Raw genomic sequence first — 22,675 nt, 5'->3', positions numbered from 1 at the left:
CATATCTTTCTGATATAATGTTTGCTTATGATCTATTCAACTGCACGGCTTGTATTATTTCTATATAGGAAACATCATTTAAAAACAAAACCTTCAATGTGACACCATAAAAGTCTTATTAGTAACTAAACATGCTATCAATGTATGCATGGGACTGCTTAGCATATCAGCATATGTGATATAAGCATTGCAGACAGATGGAAACATTCAATAGTCGTGAATAGGAAAAACTTTCCCTTCTGCTATAAATTTACAGCGTTTCAAGCAATCTAATATAAGGAAATTCCATCTTCCGGTACTGTTAGTGTTGAGGAGAAAAAGCATACATGACAGGTCCCATTTTAACTAGATATGCGGACATCAGAGTAATGTTCGTGAAGAACAAAATACCGCTGTGGGAAGTTGGTCTTTGTGCATGGTGCAGCTTACCTACTTGTAAAATGACCATAGCACCCATGGAGAACCTCTCGTCCCCCTTTCTGTTTTGCAAATTTCCTAAATTGCATGAGTTATATTCAGCCTTTCCTTCACTCTTCCTTTCTATTCCAGCACGGAGTGGCTGTGGAGATGAACTCTGTTATAAGCTGCAGTGCCTGAGGAACACAGAGCCCTGGAGTAGCCCCTCCCTATCCTCCTTTGAGCCAAGGACCAGCTGTGTAGCTGGTAAGTTTCCCTCTCCAAGCTCAGCTCATCTTTGCAGCTGCTTCCATTCTGGTGTCTTGTCCTGAGCACATAAGGAAGCTTGGTGCAAACACACATACGCTGAACGAACTTGTCTGCTGCTTTGGAAGTTTTATTTGCCATAGTCCCTGGAGGGTTCATTTACTCCCCCCGGCCCCCCTTTCTCCGCTCTATTAGTTCAATCCCAACGAGCTGTACTGTTTTCCTCACTGGAAGGGCGACTATGCTCCTGCTGTATCTCCTCACTGTGCAAGGTAAGGGGGCCCAGCTATGGGGAGAGGTTGTGTGGAGGGACCAGCAAACTTAGTCCTTGTTGCTGTTAATCCCTTTCTTGCCTCTGTGGGCTGTTTGCTTGTGAAGGCAGGGAAGTGCCTGTAACAGTCCCGTGTGTGCAGCCTCATTTTGGAAGGTGTGAGTGAGGCAGCATCTTTCTGTTGGGGGCTATAATGTAACCTGTGATATCAAGGCAAAAAAGGAGTCTTGAATGCAACAGGTTCTATCTGCTGCCCTTATTCCTGATGCTTCCATGAGTGAATGAGCCTGAGTCTGCTTGCCCAAGTTGTAGAGAAGCATGTGGCTTCCCTCACATTTCTTTTCATTCTGAGTGCAATGCAATGCTATCTGTGTGAACAGAGCTTTCTTTGTCCTTACAGTTTTGCTGTTTGCTGGAGCTGTTGAGCTCTCTGCTGGGTCTTGTGCCTTTGAAGACAGCACTTGTGGCTATGAATCGGACGATGCATTTTTGCCATGGATTTTAAATGAAGAAGGTAAGGATGGCTTTTTGGTATTTACAGGGACGTGCTGTGCTTAAAAATGAACAAATACATTTTTATACCTAGGCTACAATAAACTAAAAGTATTAAGAACTTTAAATTTCCAATATACTTTTCATGGTTGATGCTGTTTAACTCTTATATGAATACCACTGAAGTCTGTTCACTTTTGTTTACAGTTTCATCGGTTCTCAGTCTTGTAGTATTTCGTTTACAGGCACTACAGAGAGATATTAATTTGTTTAAAAATATCTGTTTTCATGGGAATCTTACAGATATCATGGTAACTTTCTATTGGTTTAACTTTCTATTGAGGGGAAAAACTCCTTTTTACAAAATCAGTATTTCAGACCTAATTTAATTCATCCCCTTGAGGTGGTGGCTCTGCCTACTCTTTCTCTACCTTTATATATGAAGCATTGTGTCTTAAACGTCTGTGTAATATTGCTGTTTATATTAAACATATGCTTTCTGCCATCCCAGAAGTGGCTGCATTTCTATGGCAAGAGAAATGATGTCTGTATATGTTATAATTTCTATGCGTACCTCATAGGGTTGTTTGTTAAATATTTTGAGATCATTGAACGAAAAGTAATATATGATTGCTAGGTATTGTTGGTGTTTCAATATTCTTTTTGGTCCATTGTGTGGTATCTAGAATTGAATAGGAAAAATTGTAAGTCACTATTTCTGACATTGTATTACTGAGCTATTTTGGGCTATTTTGGGAAAGTATGTGACAGTATTGTATTCCCATGGATTCACAGGCAGTGTGGCCAGAGTAATGATTGCAGAATTTGTCGTGCTTTATATAATTAACACAATTTGGATATAACTGAGAAGTGGAAATATTTATATTTGGGTATGGCAGTGGGTACCATACATAGGATTAAATTTGGGTTCACATAATAAAAGGAAGCCCTATTAGCTGTGGTTTTGGCAGCCACATAAATCCCCCAAACAGCGTCCCGGTATAATAAAGTGGTGAGTATAGATTCCTATAGATAAATCCTCTCGTCTGCTCTCCTTTCAGCCTTCCAACTACTAAAAGATTTTTCTCTTTCTGTTTCCAATCCCTCTCTAACTATTTAAAATAACAAAACAATGCAGCTCCTAAGAGCCAAATGGATCCCCATCCATTTTTGGAAGCTGTGTTAACAGTCTCTGTTACCACTACTTTGTCTGTTAGCATCACGCCTCATTGAATTGGCTCTTTTGGAAGCAGCACTTCCTCTTACTGATTGACAGGAAGCCCTGTGTAAAGCGTTGCTGATTCAGTCCAGAGTAGCAGTGAGACATTGGCAGCAACACCTGCAGGAGCAACGGTATGAGATGTAGAGTAACTGTTATGGTGCTTGAAAGAAGGGGGGAAAAAAACAACCTCCAACTTGGAGCACTAACAGCCACAGTGTCCTGGCTCATAGAGCGCTGGTTTGGCTGCTTGCAACACTCTTTATTTTATCTGAACATTGCAGTTACAGCTAAGTTTCTGTCACTGGAAATCACTGTTTTTATTAAGGAATGTATAACTGGATTGTAAAGTTCACTCTGGGAGGACAGTTGGTGTAGTAATACTTGTAATAGGTAGGGCTCTGTCAGTATTTCTGTTATAACCCCTTTTCCAGGAGTTCGTAACTTAGTGGTAGTAAGACATTCCAGGCTGACATTTGGCATACAGGGTATTAGCCTCTCTGAAATTTATTCAGTATTGTAACCAAAACTAGTTTAAAATGTTTCATCCAACTTTTGCTTCCAGGTGTGCAGAACCAATTTGTTTCAGATACTGTCTTGCTCCATAATACAGTTCTGGAAGCTGATATTTGCAGCCTAACCCAGGTGTCTCTGATCAGCGTGTGCATAAGTTGTGCATTTACTGGCACGACAAAGAAAGTTAAGGACGGGAGTGGCAACTTTAACTGTGACTTGTTTCAGTTATTTTTGGTTGTTTAAAATCTTTTATTGTTTTTAAGTAGCATTTACTATTTGGAGCATATACCCTTATAGGGACTACTTGACTTGCTGTTTAAAATCTTTCAGCTCTTTCATCCTATAAATCTCTCAATAATGCCAAGCAGTTTAGGTGATGTGTGCATAGTTAAATCCCGCTGAGAAATTTCCACTCCATACTTGAAAGTCTTTTGTCCAACTGCCAGGGAAGCCAGTGTGTACTTAATGGCCAGACCCAGGTTGGACATAAGGGGCCAATTTTTGCTCTGGTATATACCTGTGTATTCCCAATTAGATCAGTGGGGATGCATGGGTTCAACTTCCCTTTGAAATGCTTATGGCTTCTCTTTAACTATCTGAGAGTTTTGAGGTGGGTCAGTTTTATTCAAATAGATAAGGATCACATTGAGATAGTTGGAAAAGATGTTGAGTACCATACAATTTTACCATTTAAATAATTCTAAATCACTTTTTACCTGATCTTTTGAGTCAAGTGAGCTTGACAGCTGCTGCAGTCCTAATTTTTGCAGAAGACCCACTGGAAAATCAAACAGAAATATTCAGTATTAGCCAACAGGAGTTGTCTGATAAAGGACTGTAAGATTGGGCTTTAAGGCCCCAGTTCTGCAGTTGGATCAATGGGATGGATTCTTGTGCCCAAATGAACCTGTATTGACTTCAGTGGTACCCTGTGTGGGACTAAGATTCTGCACAGATGGATCTAAATATAGGATTGGGGCCTAATATTATAAACAACAAGGTGCCCTTTCTGTCTGATAGCTGTTCTATCAGACAGATAGAGGTCATTTACTACTAAAATTTTACATTCCAAAATGTAAATGCCACAGACTATTCTCATGTATTGCTAAAAATCACTGGGTAAAGAATAATATAAGAACTAAAATTGGCTCAGAATATTACAAACCCTATGTTTAAAAAGGTGTACCTAGTACAGAGGAGAGTGTACAATGTCCAGTAATGTGTGAGCCCTAAAGAACTGAACCCCAGCTGAGTAAATATAACATTAAAAATCCAGCAGCATTTTCCAGTGTTCCAGTTCAGTTTGCAATGTAATGTGTATGAATAATGGAGGACTCCACTGTGTGCAAGTTTCTATATTAGCGATGTGAAAAAGAAAACGGTTGTGAATTTGTTGCATGGCAAAGTGGCTGCCTTATGCAATATATTGTTTTCAAACATAAACTGGTGACCAAGAGATTAGCTAATGTCTGTACAGTGCTTTGAAGATGTAATGAGCTCTGTGAGTGTTGTTCAATTGTATGCATCAGCCAACCTGCTAGTAGTGACCTTCAGTAACTTTTTAGAAACATCTGCAAGGGATCTACTTCCATTTTACCATAAATATCCTTGAATGCACTGTATCTCTGAACAGGAATTTACATATAAAACTCCTTTTCAGGAGCATGAGACAAATATCATTCTCCCTTGATAATACCTCATAGTTTATGAGAAAGACAGAAGGCAAGTCCATATTCACCAATACAAGTAATATTTAGTCAAAAAGTTAGAATTCACTGTTGCAATAATAAAAGGAGTACTTGTGGCACCTTAGAGACTAACCAATTACTCCTTTTCTTTTTGCGAATACAGACTAACATGGCTGTTACTCTGAAACCTGTTGCAATAATAATTGTCACTAATTGCATTTTGGGGTCAAATTCAGCCCAGGTTTATATTCAGATACCTTGTGGACATTGGCTTTGCACACCCCTGAAGGCCAGCTCTGATCTAGGCTGTAATTCCATGCTGAGGCTCCGATAATATGAGCAAACTACTAGAGCTTTACTCTTACGGTTTATAATGTTAGCAGAATTTATGAAATCAGACCCCCCTACAATAAGGGACACTGTTACCTATATTACAAATCCTTAAAGGTAGTGTTGTAGGATTTTACAAATAGTTTAGGCTTACAAATAACTCTTTGGCAGAAGAGGAAGTTTATTAAAGAAAATGCTTTTTTTTAAATAATTTTTTTTTTTTGTTAAGTAGAAGAAAGTTTTATCTCCTTCCTGCCCAGAATCCTCTGTGACTCAACATCACAGGATCTTGTTACACAACACAGTTGTGTTGACTGTGTGGGAGCTCCAAGAGACATTGTGGTTTAGGAAAGTTCAGGGAGTGCCCCTGTCCATGGCCAGACAGCAGTTGTGGTTGGAACAGTAGAGACAGGGAGATAGGTCCACCTGGAATGCAGGAAGAGAACAGTCTCTGCAGTCAGAGTGCAAGGACTGCAGTTGTAACTGCATTACATAGATGGTGCCATGGGGTAAGCTTTCTGGCCTTCTTTTGCCTCCCTCCCCGCAACCTAACCTGCACAAGAGCCAGCTGTAATCTGGCCCTAAGAACAGCATGTTCATAGCAAAATTATAAATCATAGTTTCCTTAGACTCAAGAATCAGGGTCCATCCTTTCTATGCCTGTGAACCACTTCATTTGTTGTTACTTTTGTCAAGGATAGCCCTAGTTTAATCCACCACAGGTGCCACCTGTTACTCCTGTTGAGTGTTCAATTTGACTGTGGCCGGGAGTATGTTTTGTTCCTTCAAGTCAGCAGGAAACAACTTAATAGAGCTGGAAAGCATCCACACTTGGGCCTTTGACTCCTATCTGCACCAAGTCCTGGACTGTGCTTTGTTGCATGTATTGGTGTAGGCTTGTTTTGATCACCATTGTGTTATTATTGCTGAGCTCCAAGACTATGAGAACATTGTTTCCATTCACAGCAATATATTCTGAAAGGCAAGTAGTTTGGTGGTTGAATGCTTTGTTAAATGTGCGTATGCACTGGCATTTGTTGTGGATTTAGTGGTATTTAGCAGCAATTTTACAGGCAGCTACTGATGTAGGGCTCTCCTCTACACTTACCTGTGTAATGTTTGCTAGTAGACTTTTTTAGTACTTTTCCATAATGAATTGAGTGAAGGTGAGCTATGTGTATGGTGCTTGCTGTAGTCTGGGGAATCTGGCATTTGTATGGTCAGTGGCAGCTTCAAGCATATAGATTTGATTGTTCTGCTGCTTTGCCTCTACAGATCCAGAAATGTTTACCCCATCCAATTGATCATCTCTAAGGATAAGTTTTTGGACATAAAGGCAGGATTGTTTTTAGTTGCTGAGAGTTCCTGAATGGAACTTTCTAGTTTTTGTTGTTGTTGCTAAAATTCACACAAGAGGCTCGGTCCTTGAAAAGAAAGACTTCAGTCAGAATGGGCTAGCACCAGCAGGAGAGTGAATTTGTGTGGGGGGGTGGAGGGTGAGAAAACCTGGATTTGTGCTGGAAATGGCCCACCTGTTGATCACTTTAGATAAGCTATTACCAGCAGGACAGTGGGGTGGGAGGAGGTATTGTTTCATGATTTCTGTGTGTATATAAAGTCTGCTGCAGTTTCCACGGTAAACATCTGATGAAGTGAGCTGTAGCTCACGAAAGCTCATGCTCAAATAAATTGGTTAGTCTCTAAGGTGCCACAAGTACTCCTTTTCTTTTTGCGAATACAGACTAACACGGCTGTTCCTCTGAAATTCAGTCAGAATGGAGATTAAGTACATACTGAATTACAAAACGTGCATAAATTTTTCTGTCTTGATCCCCTTACAAATGCTACAACTTGAGCTACCTCAGTCCAAGACTCGGGTTTCTGTAGTATATTCCAAATGGGTGACCGTCTGATGACCGTATTTGAACATTGGCTTGATTAGTAAATCAGCATGCCCGGCAGATGTATCTGAAATAGGTCATAGTTGTCTCAGAGAACTGACATTGCTGTTGTCGTGTAGGACTTAATAACAGTTGAAAATGTTTTTCAAAATAAAGTTAAACTTTTTAAGATGAGGATAAACTTTTTGAAAACCAGAATAGCAAACACAAGGCGGGGGACGAGATAGTACACACCAACATGAAGAATGTGGCAGATGAAATTCAGTGGTGACAAATGCAAAGTAATGCACATTAGAAAACATAATCCCACCTATACGTACAGAATGCTGGTTTCTAAATTAGCTGTTACCATCAAAAAAGAGATCTTGAAGTTATTGTGGATAGTTCTCTGAAAACATGCGCTCAATGTGCAGCGGCAGTCAAAAAAGCCAACAGAATGTTAAGAACCATTAGGAAGGGGATAGATAATAAGACAGAAAATATCATAGTGCAACTATATAAGTCCATGGTGTGCCGATGCCTTAAATACTGTGTACAGGTCTGGTCACTCCATCTCACAAAGGAACTGGAAAAGGTACAGAGAAGGGCAACAACAATGATTAGCAGTATGGAACAGCTTCCGTATGAGGGGAGATTAAAAATACTGGGACTTTTAAGTTTGGAAAAGAGATTACCTAAGAGGGGATACGATAGAGGTCTGTAAAATCGTGGCTGGTGTGAAGAAAGTGAATAGGGAGCTGTTATTTACCCCTTAGAATCATAGAATATCAGGGTTGGAAGGGACCTCAGGAGATCATCTAGTTCAACCCCCTGCTCAAAGCAGGACCAATCCCCAATTAAATTATCCCAGCCAGGGCCTTGTCAAGCCTGACCTTAAAAACCTCTAAGGAGATTCCACCACCTCCCTAGGTAACGCATTCCAGTGCTTCACCACCCTCCTAGTGAAAAAGGTTTTCCTAATATCCAACCTAAACCTCCGCACTGCAACTTGAGACCATTACTCCTTGTTCTGTCATCTGGTACCACTGAGAACAATCTATATCCTTCCTCTTTGGAACCACCTTTCAGGTAGTTGAAAGCAGCTATCAAATCCTCTCTCTCCCCCCTCCCCCTCTTCTTCTCTTCTGCAGACTTAATAATCCCAGTCCCCTCAGCCTCTCCTCATAAGTCATGTGCTCCAGCCCTCTAATCATTTTTGTTGCCCTCCGCTGGACTCTGATTTTTCCACATTCTTCTTGTAGTGTGGGGCCCAAAACTGGACACAGTACTCCGGATGAGGCCTCACCAATGCCGAATAGAGGGGAATGATCACGTCCCTCGATCTGCTGGCAATGCTCCTACTTACACAGCCCAAAATGCCATTAGCTTTCTTGGCAACAAGGGCACACTGTTGACTCATATCCAGCTTTTCGTCCACTGTAACCCCTAGGTCCTTTTCTGCCTAGCCACTTGATCCCTAGTCTGTAATAGTGCATGGGATTCTTCTGTCCACGTATTTTTTCAAGTGACACCATCATGGGACCCAATCACATTAGCCACACCATCAGGGGCTCGTTCACCTGCACATCTACCAATGTGATATATGCCATCATGTGCCAGCAATGCCCCTCTGCCATGTATGTTGGCCAAACCGGACAGTCGATATGCAAAAGAATAAATGGACACTTATCTGACATTAGGAATCATAACATTAAAAAACTGGTAGGAGAACACTTCAGCCTCTCTGGTCACTCAGTAAGAGACTTAGAGGTGGCAATTTTGCAACAGAAAAGCTTCAAAAACAGACTCCAAGGAGAAACTGCTGAGCTTGAATTAATATGCAAACTAGATACCATTAACTTGGGTTTGAATAGAGACTGGGAGTGGCTGGGACATTACACATATTGAATCTATTTCCCCATATTAAGTATCCTCACACCTTCTTGTCAACTGTCTAAATGGGCCATCTTGATTATCACTACAAAAGTTTTTTTTCTCCTGCTGATAATAGCTCATCTTAATTAATTAGCCTCTTATAGCTGGTATGGCTACTTCCACCTTTTCATGTTCTCTCTGTGTGTGTGTGTACAGATATAATATATCTATCTTCTTACTATATGTTCCATTCTATGCATCCAATGAAGTGGGCTGTAGCCCACGAAAGCTTATGCTCAAATAAATTTGTTAGTCTCTAAGGTGCCACAAGTACTCCTTTTCTTTTTGAGGATACAGACTAACATGGCTGCTACTCTGAAATATGTCAGCAAAGGCAGTTCTAATCTGATATATGCATACTCTTGCTGAGTTGCAGATCTGTTAGTACAGTAGTAATTTTAGCTGTCTGTAGTACATTTCTGGAACAGTTTCCTACCCTACTATGCAACTGTCTCTATAAAAAAATATATATATATATAACACTAATCTTGGATTAAGCTTTCGCTCTATGAGTAAAGCAACCAAGTTTGTAAAACTCAAAGAGTTGCAACACAGCCACCTCTAGCTTGGTTGGAAAATTAAACTGTTGCTTTCCTTTTTGGCAAAAATAATTGCATTTGGACTACCTGTCTGTAGTGAAAAGCTCAGACCCAATCTCTGCCTTTCCCAGTCACCAGAGACCTATGAACAGAACAGCAGCAGAAAAAAACATAACATTCAAACTGAGGTCCATCCTCATGTGTGCACAGCTGTAAACTCTTTCCTGAGCCCAGCTCCTTCTCCTAGATATTTTTTGCATGTCTGATCTCAACTAGGCCCATCCCCATCCCCTCTGATTGCCATTTTAGCCTAAATTGCTCTGCTCAACCTTTCTTCTCTTTGTGCACTCCCCTCTGACTAGCAGTCCAGTTCTTTGGTCTGCTCTGCTCCACCACTGCTGCCTCCTCCCCCTGAGGCAGCTCACTTCTCTTCTCTCACTCAGTCTCACGCATACCTTGAGCTTCCGGTCAGAGGGGAATGTCTACATTGCATTTAAAAATCCAAGGCTGGCTCGTTCCAGCTGATTTGGGCTAAGGGGCTATTTAATTGTGGTGTAGACATTCTGGCTTGGCTGCACACCAGTCTCTAGAACCCTGTGAGATGGGGGGGGGTGCCAGAGCTCAGGCTGCACTCTGTGCCTGAAAGTCTACAGTGCAATTAAACAGCAGCCTGGAGGCCAAGCCCCAGGAGCCCAAGTCAGCTGACATGGGTCAGCTGTGGTTGTCTAACTGCAAAGTAGACATACCTTCAGTACTCCTGTGTGTGATGCCCCTCAGTCATGTTTGCAGCCTCTTCTGTTGTCCTTATCTCATGTGCAACAAATCTGACACTTACTTGCCTAGATATCACTTGTTAACTTAGGCTTCTGTGCAATAGAATTTTTCTCAATCTGATTCTGAGTTACGATTGTTAATTTACTCTTAGCTCAGCTGCAGATACAATTCCCAGAAAAAACATCAACAAAAACAAAGTACTATTTACATTCACAAGAGACTCTCAGCATCAACAACAGGCAATGTGTGAAACCTTTGATAACGCTGGCTTTCCATCTGTTCTAGGACACATAAACCAATCCTCGATTGCTATCAGTACATCACAATATGAGAGACCAGTTTCAAAGTACTCCTTCTCGTCCACAATATAATACAGTTATCAGGATCATGTTTTCTTTTATAGTTGTCACAAATTAAGTATTTTTAGGAATCAACAACCTATTTTAGCTTGTTCACACTAAAACAGGGAGGATGGCTGCAAGATAAGTGTGACAGCTGTTTTTAAAGTTCTTGTTTATTAAATATCCCTGAAGCATGTGCCAGAATGCTTGACTCTATTTAAGAAGAGCTCTGTGTAAGCTCAAAAGCTGATCTTTCACCAACAGAAGTTGGTCCAATTAGAGAGATTACCTCACTTACCTTGCCTCTCTTGTGGCTTTATTTGTAACAAAACAACTAAAATGGGTTAATATGTATAAATTGATTTGGAGTATTCAAGTAACTGGAAAGATTATAATTGATTATAATTAATAGCATAACGTCAGGATGTATGCATTGCGTCTTTGAATCTGTAGCAGGAAACAGGGCAAAAGAGGGTTGGGAAAGGTACTAGAGGTCAAAGTATTGCAGTAAAGGGGAGAGAGAGGTTTCATGGATAAATAAAACGGTTTTATTTATTCTAATGAAGTTCCTTGTTCTATATTAGAACAAAGCAGCTGCTTCTCTGATTTTTTTTTTAACCATTATCTCATGACACTATAAATCTTAATGCAAATGCCTTCTGACTTTACTTTGCAAAATGCCTCAATGTTGCAAAATATCCTCTTATTAAACAGAATACTTGTATTAGTTTAACATTTCTCTACCACATAATAGAGGCCTGGTGATATTTTTTTTTGCACATTTTTGCATACATGGGTGAAAACAAAGGTGTGTGTGTGTGTGTTTTTGCAGTAAAAAGGGTTGAGGAGTTATAGATGGACCACAGGACTGAGATAGGACTTTGAATTCTAACTGCACCACTGACTCCAGTGGATATTAAAATTGTTTTCTGATAATGGAACCTATTCAACTCTGTGAGATATAGCTATGGTTCGATTTAAAAAAAAATAAGTTAATTATATATAAAACTGTGCTAAACTTGAAAATATTGTTGAAACTCACTAAAAATATTTGGTTTAAAATTTATAAACATGCAAACATGTCTGTTTTAAACAGTAGTAAATATTTTGAATTTTCCCAGTAAATGAGGAACATAAGTTAATCGAATAGCTAGACTTTATATTTAGGGACTTTGGGATGTAGGGGATTCAGTAAAACAAGTGCCAGGAAGTACAATAGCTGTAATGGTAAAAAGGAGTTGCTGAATTAGTGCACTTTCTGACTGCTCTAGCTGCACAGCCTTGCTAGCTAGCATCACACACTTTCAGGGTTTTGCTTATACTCTCTAAAAGCCATGTTAGCTTAGGGCAGGTTGCATTGCTGCAGCGTAATACCTGTGGTGGCATTTCCAATGCTTTGGGTCTCCACCATGTAACCCTGGAGCTGATCTAGGCCAGGATCTGTGGGGAAGAAACAAGTGCTTACAGCTTTGAGAGTACAGTAATCAGTTTGCACCCTTATTGGTAATACCAGATCCTGAAAGTGTGAAACGTGTTACGTTACACAAGTAATAACCATTATTATCACTGTTACTTAATCAGAATTTATTTGCTGTCATTGTAGATCATAGAGACTATGATTTGTAGGCTTAGCTGAACTAAACTGAAAGTGTCCTATTAATTGTAAAGGGCCACTGTCAACTTGAAATCTTGACATTCAAAAAATAAGTTAAAAGTAGTTCAGCTCCCTCCCCTGGAGGCCTCCTGCCAATGTTTGTGGTTTTACTTTCACATTTCACTATTATTTTAAATGGTTTTTTCTCTCCTGATTGCTGTGTGGAAGACCAACATAAACAACACTGAAAATTGACTAACTGGCTGACTTATCAAAGCAACCACAAAGTACTGTCAAACGCTCCAAGTAAACAAATTGAAAATATAAATAAATGTATATTTTCAATTTTAGGTATCTTAAGTATTGTAATAATGGTACATAAAGATGTTTTAGACAGAAGTGTGATTGACTGTGACCCTTTAAATGCATGCTGTCATTTTTGGTTGCTTGGCAACATCGGTGCAATTTGAGCATAGTTTGTTATCTTTTTAGAGGACTCAGTATTTTTTGTACCATAATACTCTCCTGTTTTTATGCATACTAACATTTTCCAGTCTGGTTGCTGCAATCACTCACATTAGTGTAATGTCTACCAAAGAATCAAACTAAAGAATCCTGTAACTTTACAGCACCGCCTATAGGTGATTTTTGTCATTCACAACATAATTCTTATACAGTGTATAGTTATTTTGGCAAACATAAATCAAGACTGAAGTGATGTATTACTCTGGTAGGTAGAGTAACTGCATTGGCTCACTTTGAACATTTGTTTGAAATAGATGTGTTCCTAGATAAAGTGTAATCTACACATGTTCCTAACATTTTGTTCAGTACTGGAACACTCGCAACTTTTAATATCCAAAAATCCATGAATCACAGTGCTTAACTGGTGTTTCAAATGGAAATCTAAAGTCTTTCAGAGAATTTGGACTGTAAAATACCCAATTATTGAACAATTAAACATACATTACGGCACTGTGTAATGCCTTTATGAGTTCCTTTAGACTCTCAGGGCGATAGACTATCCTTTTCCATCAAAATATGTGGAAAGAGCAGAGATCTACAAAAGCAGGTTGTGCAAAGGTGACTGCATAGTGATACCTATATTTAAGGTTGCCCAAGCATTTTCATTCTATATGCCCTTTTTATTTTGGCCTTTCAAATGGCCTTTCTTATTATTGTCTCAAATTTTCACTTTTTTTATATTACAATATGCTATTTAATGGTTTTGTTGCATCTTATTTTGTATGCAGAACTGCTTCCTCATTTAGTGTGCAGGCTGGACAAGGAATGAAGCAAGGGTTGTGCCTGAAGGTGGTGCACAGGGAAGTGCTATCTCATTCTTTTTGAAGCTGGAACATGGGGCAGAGTTAAGGTTACCATATAAATACTCTTCATCCACAGATCTCAAAGTACTTTACAGAGATCTATAACTATCCCTGTTTTTACAGATGGAGAGTGGACGTGCAGACAGGTTAAGAAACTTGCCCAACGACACCCCCACTGGTAAAGCCTGGAATAGAACCAAGTCTCCTGATTCAGACCTGTATTCCATTTGCTGAACTATGCTGTCTCTCAGCATGGACCATGCCATTTAGGAGCTAAAACATTTGTAGTAACCAACCCACTGTAAAGGACCAAGTTCAGCAGATAGGATGCTACTCTGTCTGGATCCTATTTTCTTTTGAACCCCTTGCAGTCCGTGGGTATGTTTGCGGTGCATTTAGCTTGGATGATAGACCTCCAGGTTAGCCTGGCCTGGCTGTGAGCAGCCACATTGCAAAGCCCTACCCGAGTTACTGTGCCCTCACTGGTGCTGCTGCATTCCCCTTTGTGTCATGTGTGTCCCACGGCTCTTTGTGCTGCACTAAGCAGAGCCGCTCTGTGATTCTCTCCCAGGGAATTGTGCCACTGTTTGTTTAAGGCCTCATCAGGAGAATGAGTGAAGCTGAGGTGGGGTTGTGATTATGAGCCTAGTGAAGCCTTGTTATGGGATGAGTTAAAACCTCATTCATGCCCTTCAGTTAAAGCAATTGTAAGGTTAAGGCACTACCTCTAAAACAGGCCTATTAGAGTCCGCGCAGAATCTAGCCCCACGTGGGGGTTGGAGGTGGGAGGTTGCCACGGTTGGTTCTGTTGCCAGGGGTGTGAGAGAACAGAACACATAGAAACTGAGAAGAGGCAAGAAGGGAGGAGGCAGAGGCAAAAAGCAAGAAAGCCAGGCAGTAGTCTGTGAGCACAATGTCGGAAAAGCTAGAGAGAGCTTTTGGCCAAGGTCTGTTGGCTAAAGAGGCTTGGGGGCTGAAACCGCTCCTCTTGTTCTTAGTTCTTCCCACACTTAGAGAAGCAGAACTTTGTGAAATCCTTGTAAATAAACAAGATGTTTCAAAGAGAATTCCAGATTCCACCAATTTCTGTTTCCAACTAGAACATCCCTGGGGCCCTGAAATTTGACTAGCTGCTTGGGTCATAAGGGGGCAGTATTACTAATCAGTGTGGTGCCCCACATTGTGATGGCTCTTGAGTCTTCCAATAAGGTTTCTAGGCTCCACTATAATACAAATAATGAACGGGGGGATTAGAGCCTGCACAGTTTGCCCATGTTCATAAATCCACTGACACCCTTCCATGCAAAATCTCCATAGCTGGAGCTTCACATACTTTTGGATGGAGTTTCTAGAAGGGCAGAGATGGAGAGCAGCTGTTCTGTAATATCTCCTGCTGTCCCTGGGGATTTTCATATGGAACTTCCCATGGAACTTAAAGCTAATAGCATCATGAAGTTACCATTTGTAGCTATTATCACTGCCCCTCAGTGGGATAGTGTGCAACCAGGGGTCCAATGGTAGCACAGGTTCTGTGCTGCAAGGAGAGGGAGAGTTGTGTCTTGTGGAGCACTGTGGATAAGCTGGATCTCCACACAGATGGCCCAGGTTTCAGTGAAACTGCAGATTTATTCAGGGATCCATGTGGGTAAGAGGCCATACCATTCAGCTTCCTTGGAGCCAGTAATCTTGCTCTAAGAGGGGAGAATGTGTCTGCACCTTTGCAAATTAAATCTTGTGGTGTTTTTGCCTTAATTTTCCCCTTCTGTATGTTTTTGCACAGGTGATAATTTGGCCTTTGGGGTATTTGTTCGGTAATAAGAAATGTTGATTTTGCTAGGTAATATAAATAACACTTTGGTGTTTCCCTGAGTCCTTCCATATTTCACTGGGACACATCTCCCATTTTGGATGTTTGCAGGTCTTGTGTGGCACCATCTTCTTGCCCTCATTTGATATGGCAGCACCTCAAGCAGGAGGCTTTGGTTGGCACTTTTAGGCAGGTTCTGGTGTTCCTTCTGTGCTTCACAAACCTCAGGAGATTATGACCTCTTGGTTTTCATAGACACATGTAAAATAACTGGGATTAATTAATTGCAGTGTAGATATGCCCCAAGTGTGGCATAGGTAAGTCTATGTGGAATTCTCCATAATGGACTTAGAGGATTCTGCTATGAACCCTTCCAAGATTCTAGTAACCTCTACTTGGGGATGTCTTTTTGTGTATGGTGATTTACACACTGCAGTTATGATGGGGAAACCTTTAGAAAATATGTCTGCTCTGTCTAATCTCACCTGGTGGTTCATTCCATAAATGAGCCTCCCTGACCGAGATATCATCTAATAGCTGTTTAACTGAGGTGTTTTCATCTCAAGTCACATGACAAACATCGCAGTCATATTTGACCATAATTGGCATGGTAGTATAGTAGAGAGGCTGAGGAATAAATGAGGATAGTCTCTGAACTATCCTCTCAATGCTTCAAGAGAAATTGGAGGCACATTGGTGAAGCAGATGTAGCATTGCTCTCTGTGGTGCACCTGTTCTGTAAATAAATTGGACTTAAGTTTCTAGGGCCATCAAATCCTAAATTGGCAAACACTTGCTGTTCATGTATATAACTACTATCATCCTCATTTTCACCCATATGTATAACTCTGGAAACTTACATATTTCATTTTATGAAATATTCATATACTTATGTCTTTTAAAAGCATGTCCAGATGACTTGTAACAACATCTATTGTATAGAGCTTGCAGATTCATAAGTGCCAGTCCAAGCTGTTGTTTTGTTTGGTACTTGAAGTTTTGGAATTAACAGGCTTAGTTTGAATACATATATTTTAACCTGTTCATCTGCAGATACATTACTGAGGGTGTATTATTCAGGTTCATTGTTCTGATCTTCAAGTGTGTGAGAGATTTGCAGAGGGATTTCTTTCCTAACTAAGAGTACATTTATGCACTTGAGTGGAAACAAGAGAGGTTTTATATCAATAGTTTTCTAAATATAGCCACTTCAGTGCTTATTTTAAACTAAGTGTCAAGCTAGGGAGTTATTATAGAAATAATTGCACTTTCCTTGAAAAACAACAGGGAACTTTTCACTGTGAGGCTGTCATATATGGCAGTGATGTTAGAGGGAGGTGTAGCTTGGATCTCCACACAAATGTGGGTAAGTAAAAGTCAAATGTAAGTGTTTTTAGTAAGAGAAAAAATGTTGACAGAGGGCTGATTAATTGGGAATAGGCTACACAGTTGCAGAGCTGTACAAGCCAAAAGAGGGTGATAAGATTACACTAGGAAAACAATCACCCTCCTTTAGTAGAAGACTCATTTCCAAAAGAAACTAAGATATCTCTCATAATTTGGGCTTGGCCAGATCTGTTTTGTTAGTTAACTCCCTTTGTGTTATGTGACCCTCAGGTTCTTAAACCATCTATCCAAAACGGCTGTGTGGTTATGAACCGATTAAGGGGTTTCAAATTTGATTGATGGCAACCCCTATTCCACTCAGGAACTGCAAATATGGAGTTTGCCACGCCTCCCAGAATGTTGTTGGTGGTACCTCTTCTATAGGCCCAAGAATGAAGGCATTGTCTGTTTTCCCCTACTGCTTAGGAGGTAGAACAGGTTTAAAAGGAGGCCGTTTTGCCCTGGATTTGTATCAAAGGGACAGCAGAACTTCAGCTTTTCTGAAACTCCCTTCAGGGGGTAAGGGTTCAGATTTATCCAGACCATATCATTGTGTATTGCATGAATGTGCCTGTGGTTGTCGGGGATAGGCAGGCTGAAGCCGCCTGTTAAGAATTCTCGAGTGGCTTGTTCAAAAGGGCAGAGAGAATTTGTGCCTTTTGGAGAGGGGATTAAAAGGTAATTGCTTGCCTCTACTGGATCAATGGGGAGGAAGTGGAAGAGTCCTGATACCAGTACCAGCCTCACTTCATCCTGTAAATGAATAATCAATTCTGAGCCTAGGATCAAGGCTTTCCAAGATCCTGTCTGATGAGATTGGGGACGATCACTCCCACCATAGATTTGGGGCCGGGGGGGAGATTGTCGTTTGATCTTCCTGACATAAGACTGGCTGATGAAGTCCAAATTGGGGAACTCCAGTGGTTTTCAGAGGGTTTTGTCTACCTCTGAAAGCTGAAGGGCATAGTTTTTGTATAAGTCCATAATGTGAAGTAATGGCATAGCTGCCTTGCATTAGGACAGATGCTTTTGCTCCGTACATGTAAGTGAGAATCCTTCCTTTTAGCTGTCTCTCTGCCAGGAAATTCCACTTCCAGGGGAAATTCCACTTTGGCCAATCTGAAAATAATCCAGCATTCTTAGAAGAAGAGGTCCTCCACAATCCTTCACTTTCAACCAGACTGCTCTCAGTGCATACTCCTCCAGTTTGGCTCACTCATTCTTTAGTTTTGTAAGATTTGAGAGTTTTGAAAAGACCTGGGGAGGGTGGGCACTCACTTCATGAATGGGGGGTGGGGAGGGTTGAAAATGGCAAGGTCATGCTCTCTAAGCAGAAGAGTGAAGGGCTGTGATGTGGAGTTCCTTGTACCATGGCTAGTTCAGACACCTCCAAGTCCTCAATGTGGACTCATTTTGTTGGAGTGTGTTTTCCCCAGGAATTGAAATGGGGGCGGGAGGAGGTTGAATTTACGGATGGGGGGAGGATCAGGGCCGATGAGGGGTGAAAATAGATTGTATGGCACCATAGTAAAAACTGAAAAATGTTTCGTGACCATTATATTAGATTTAACTCATGTTTTAAAATCATCACACAAATTAAAGTTAGATACTCAAGCCTTCTGTGGAGCACTACATCCTTCTTGGTTTCTTAATGAACTTCTTGAATGCAGCGTGTTCATCTTTGGTGGCTTCTCCTGTGTCTGGTACTTCCATTCCTTCAATTGATATGCTCATTAGTTTATTCACATGATCAGGCAAAAGGTGACTTTTCAGAACACAAAATTCTATTCAATGATGAAAAAGAACACTCAACTGTAGCTGTTGTGACAGGAATTCATCTCTTGCTACTTCCAACTTCTTTCTTTGCAGGAAACATAGCATAAAGGTTGGGTTGAGCCACTAGTGATGATAAAAAAGAAGTTGAAGTAAAATCTTCATTCATTTGTTGTATGATATTCCACTCTGTGTTCAAATTCTCTATTCTATCCTGAGCACATGGAAGCCCCATTGCTGGTAGTGCCTCACTCCACTCAACAGTCAGTGTTTTATAGGACAGGGATCTGTAAAAGCTACCTAGAGGTTGAGTAGAATCTGGAAGTTGCTGTTGTAGATTTTTTTTAAGAATCAAGTCTGTGTACTTTTTCAGTTGTCTTGACAACAAACACTTCTTGTCCTCTTCACTTAAGCATTCAATATAAATGCCTTCATTAGACAACTTCTGGACTGAAGTCTTTTCTTCTTCCAGTACTTTTTCAGTGGATAGCTCTCTGATCTAAATGTAGCTTCTGTTGCTAGACAAAGACTTACTAATGTTGTAGCAGATGCCTGGATGGCCTTGTTTAATGACCCAAGTGGTTTCAACAGTAGACTTACAAGGGAGACAATGGCAATAGCCTTCTCTGAACATAGTAGCAAAAGTAATCCACCAGCCTCGCTACTTAGATGCATCCCATCTTCGTAGATACTTTCCAAAGTCAGTAATAATGGCTGGAGTAATTTTAAGACCACAGCCAAGGATTGCTCATGAGAAAGCCAGAGGGTTTTCCCAGGTTGGACTAATATGAACTTTAGTCCCAGTGTATCTTCTATATTTTCCAAGATATTCAGTCTTTTTGGACTCTTGCTGAAAAAAGAATATAATGAAGACATTAAATTTATAGCTTTTTAAATGTCTTTTGAACAGTCTGCAGCTTGTACTTGTGCTAGTTGGAGTAGATGGCCTCTGCAGTGTGTATAGGAGAGATTAGGGTTACACTTTTCTCTGAGCAAAGCTTGTACTCCACCATGTCTTCCAGAGAAGTTCGCAGCTCCATCAAATGCACAAGCAGCCCTCTGTTTGGGGTCCAGTTGACAAGCATTTAACTCTAAGATGTGGGTTGTCACAGATGCAGCCGATGTGTCTTCTATAACTTGAACATCTAGAAATGCATCTACTGGCCTACCACTGACATCAAGATAATGTACATAGTGACTTGATGCCCATCTGCATCGGTGCATTCATCAGCCACGCATGCAAATGTTTTGAATGTGATGAGAGAGTTCTTCATTTTTTTCAACTGTTGAGTCTTTCACTGTTGCACCATATGCTTCTAGCCAGACAGTTGAGTTTCTTGAGGAAAGATAGTGAGCATTTGCTGGTCTTGTTCGGAACCAGTGTTCAACTTCAGGATGAGCAAGTGACAATGCACTTACTACATACTACAAACTGGAGGCCAATGTTATCTCTTGCTTAAATAGAAAGTATGATGCCACAGCCACGTTTGTTCGCATGAACTGTGTTATGTCTCCAGCATTCTTAACAGCCTCATGAACACTCACGGATGTTGTCCTTGGTCAGTGGAGACTCGGAGTTCAGACGTGCTTTCACGTGAGTTCACCTCCCAGGTGGGGAGCAAGAAGGCACCTTGTTCGTTCCTCCAGTTGCTCACTGTTCACTCTGGCCACTGCTGTTCATTGTGCCACCGTTCACTCCATCGCTCTGTGGCCAATGGCCCTGCGCCGTCCCCTTCTGCTGCCACCTGCCGCTGTGACCTCTGCGAGTTGGTCTCTTGAGTTTCCACCAGCTCTCGGAGATTTCAGCTGCGCTCTCCGTGGGGGGAACCTCGCTGCTAGGGCAGGCTGGGCCGTCTCTTCCACAGACACACTGTCCCACAGCCGGTCTAAGCACTTAGGCCTGATTATCAGTGATTTCAGCTGTAGTGGTCACTTAACGAAACAAAAGACTGTCTATGGAGCCTAATCAGCTGTGTCTTTAAACGGTGGAGAGGGGCAGGTCATCAAGCAAAACACCTGGTTTGAGCATTGGCCTGCCAAACCCAGTGTTGTGAGTTCTATGTCCCCACCCTCTCTTCATGCCCTCCATCAGTACAGGCTAAGTATAGTTCTACTGCCCTTTACTCCTACAATAAGAATAACAACATTCCGCCATCCCTCCCCCCCCGCATTCAAGTGATTTGTAACCCAACCCCGGCCAAAATCTATCCCTTGGGCAACACAGCTCTGTTTGCTGGATACCTAGGTAGATTAGGTGTGAATGTAAATACAATCTGGTCCTGAAGCCTTTCCCCCCCCAGTCAGCAGCTCATCACTAGCTGTCAGGGAGAGCTCATTTAGACTTTACTTACAAATCATCATTTTGACATTATTAGGTTGGCCAACATCACTGAAATGAATGCACTGACATTTTCATAAAAACAGACTGGCTTCCTTATACAGCTTTTATGTTCATACTTTTCAAATCTATTATACTTTTTCAGATAAAATATGTGCATCATCACTTTATATGCTTTTAAAGTGTGTATTAATGTTTCAATTTCAATTCAAATGTCCAAACAATCACTAAATTGGCAACACTGCATGTAACTAGTTCACAAAACTGGGAGGTGGTGGTGTTGGGGAAATTGGGGGGTGTGTGTGGGGAAATCCCTGTTGGGATGAAAAATGGAGACCCCTCCTTATGAGGGAGAATGGTGCACAGGCAGAGTAGGGCAATAGAGGGGAGCGCAATGGAGAGGCAGACACAGTGAGCAGTGTCTGGAGAAAGGCCCAAGAGCAGCTCCCAGTTGAGGGGAATGGGGAGCACCTGGGCCTCAGGCAGCAGTTCTAGGGTTCCTAGAACAAATTCGGGCCTGGGGTATTAGGTAGTACCCAGGCTGCTTCAGCAAGAAGGCCCTAGAGGAGCTACCAATGGTGGGAGAAGCAGGTAAGGTAAGAGGGCAGAGGGTCTTGACTCCCAATCTAAATATCAAGTATCAGGTCTGGCTCCACTAATTAGGTGCCTGGACCCTGGAGAAGACGCACATTTAAGGTGGGGTGGTGGCCTTTGAAGGAATAGGGGGCAGGTCGGAGGGGGCAGTGGGGTGAGAAGAGGAGAGGTGGGGGGGGGGGGAATTTGGGATGTGCAAGGCTGTGGCGGCCAGAGAAAGAGGCGACTTTCCCCAGCTCGAGGGTTGCAGCTCCCAGGGAGAGACAGCCCTCCTTCCCAGCCTCAGCTCTGTGGCTGCTGTCGCGGGGGGAAAGAGGGAGATACCTCAGTCCTGCCCAGCCCCAGCTCGGGGGGCTGCAGTGGCGGGAGAGAGAAGTCACATCCATCACATTAGAAAGGTAAGATAAGTGATACTAAAATACAAGTTGTGTGCTTTTATTTGTATAACCAAAAGAAAAGTTAATTACATTTTTTTAATATGATGCTTTTATCCAAAGTGCTTTACGATAGTTAGCTAACGGTACAAACAACATTTGGAAAGATCATTAAGTCGTCCGCCGAGACCCTCAGCAATTTTCAAGTGGTCCGCGAAAAAAAACAAGTTTGAGAATCACTGGCCTAACAGATCCCTAGGGTGGCAGTAGCATGCTAGGTGTTCTGCAACTGGGAGACAAGCGCTGGAGGTGCTTCAGCAGCTAGGCCATGTAGGTGCTAGCCCTGGTTGGTCCCGATAACCACTCAGACACATGGATAAGGGCAAGGGTATTTTACTAGGACTGGCAGAAAAGGGAACAGTTGCAAGTACCCTAGGTACAGAGGCTTAAACAGAGTTCTAAGTGAGCAATAGTGGTTCTTGTTTAGGTCCCTGGCATAGTCCAACTGAGAGTCTGAGCTCTTTAGAGTATGGGGTGCCCTCTCCAGTCAAGCAAATAGATGGTTTGCATGATTCCAAGCCAGGCTCAGTTAGTGTTTTGCTTTGGGGCCCTTCTGCACTGTGTCCCTGCCCAGTTGCTGCTGCTCTCCTATAAGTCCGATGCAGACTTGCACCTGGCTATAAAATCCAGCAGTCACAGCCTTTTCTATGTGCAGCTATGCATACATATCCTGGGGATTCCTCTGCATCTAGCTTCTCTACAGTTCCTGGTTAGCCATGCAGCTGCTGCTTCCCAACAGAGCCCAGCCACTTCCTGGCTCAGGATCTTTCCTC

The 22,675-nt window shown here is 41.7% G+C and overlaps 1 protein-coding gene across 2 annotated transcripts in view; it reads left to right on the top strand.

The window, feature by feature from the left end:
- The first annotated feature begins 711 nt into the window (after positions 1-711).
- Positions 712-22,675, top strand: part of MAMDC2 (MAM domain containing 2) — a 100,832-nt gene continuing 78,868 nt past the window's right edge. For both annotated transcript variants that reach the window (XM_073345169.1, XM_073345170.1), the window contains exons 1-2: positions 712-935; positions 1,335-1,448. In XM_073345169.1, coding sequence (XP_073201270.1) covers positions 905-935; positions 1,335-1,448 — 145 coding nt within the window. In that variant the 5' untranslated portion in view covers positions 712-904. The remainder of the gene's footprint in view (positions 936-1,334; positions 1,449-22,675) is intronic.

This window comes from Lepidochelys kempii, chromosome 5 (assembly GCF_965140265.1).
Source record: "Lepidochelys kempii isolate rLepKem1 chromosome 5, rLepKem1.hap2, whole genome shotgun sequence".
Lineage (NCBI taxonomy): Eukaryota > Metazoa > Chordata > Testudines > Cheloniidae > Lepidochelys > Lepidochelys kempii.
This window is presented reverse-complemented; position numbering and strand designations above follow the sequence as displayed.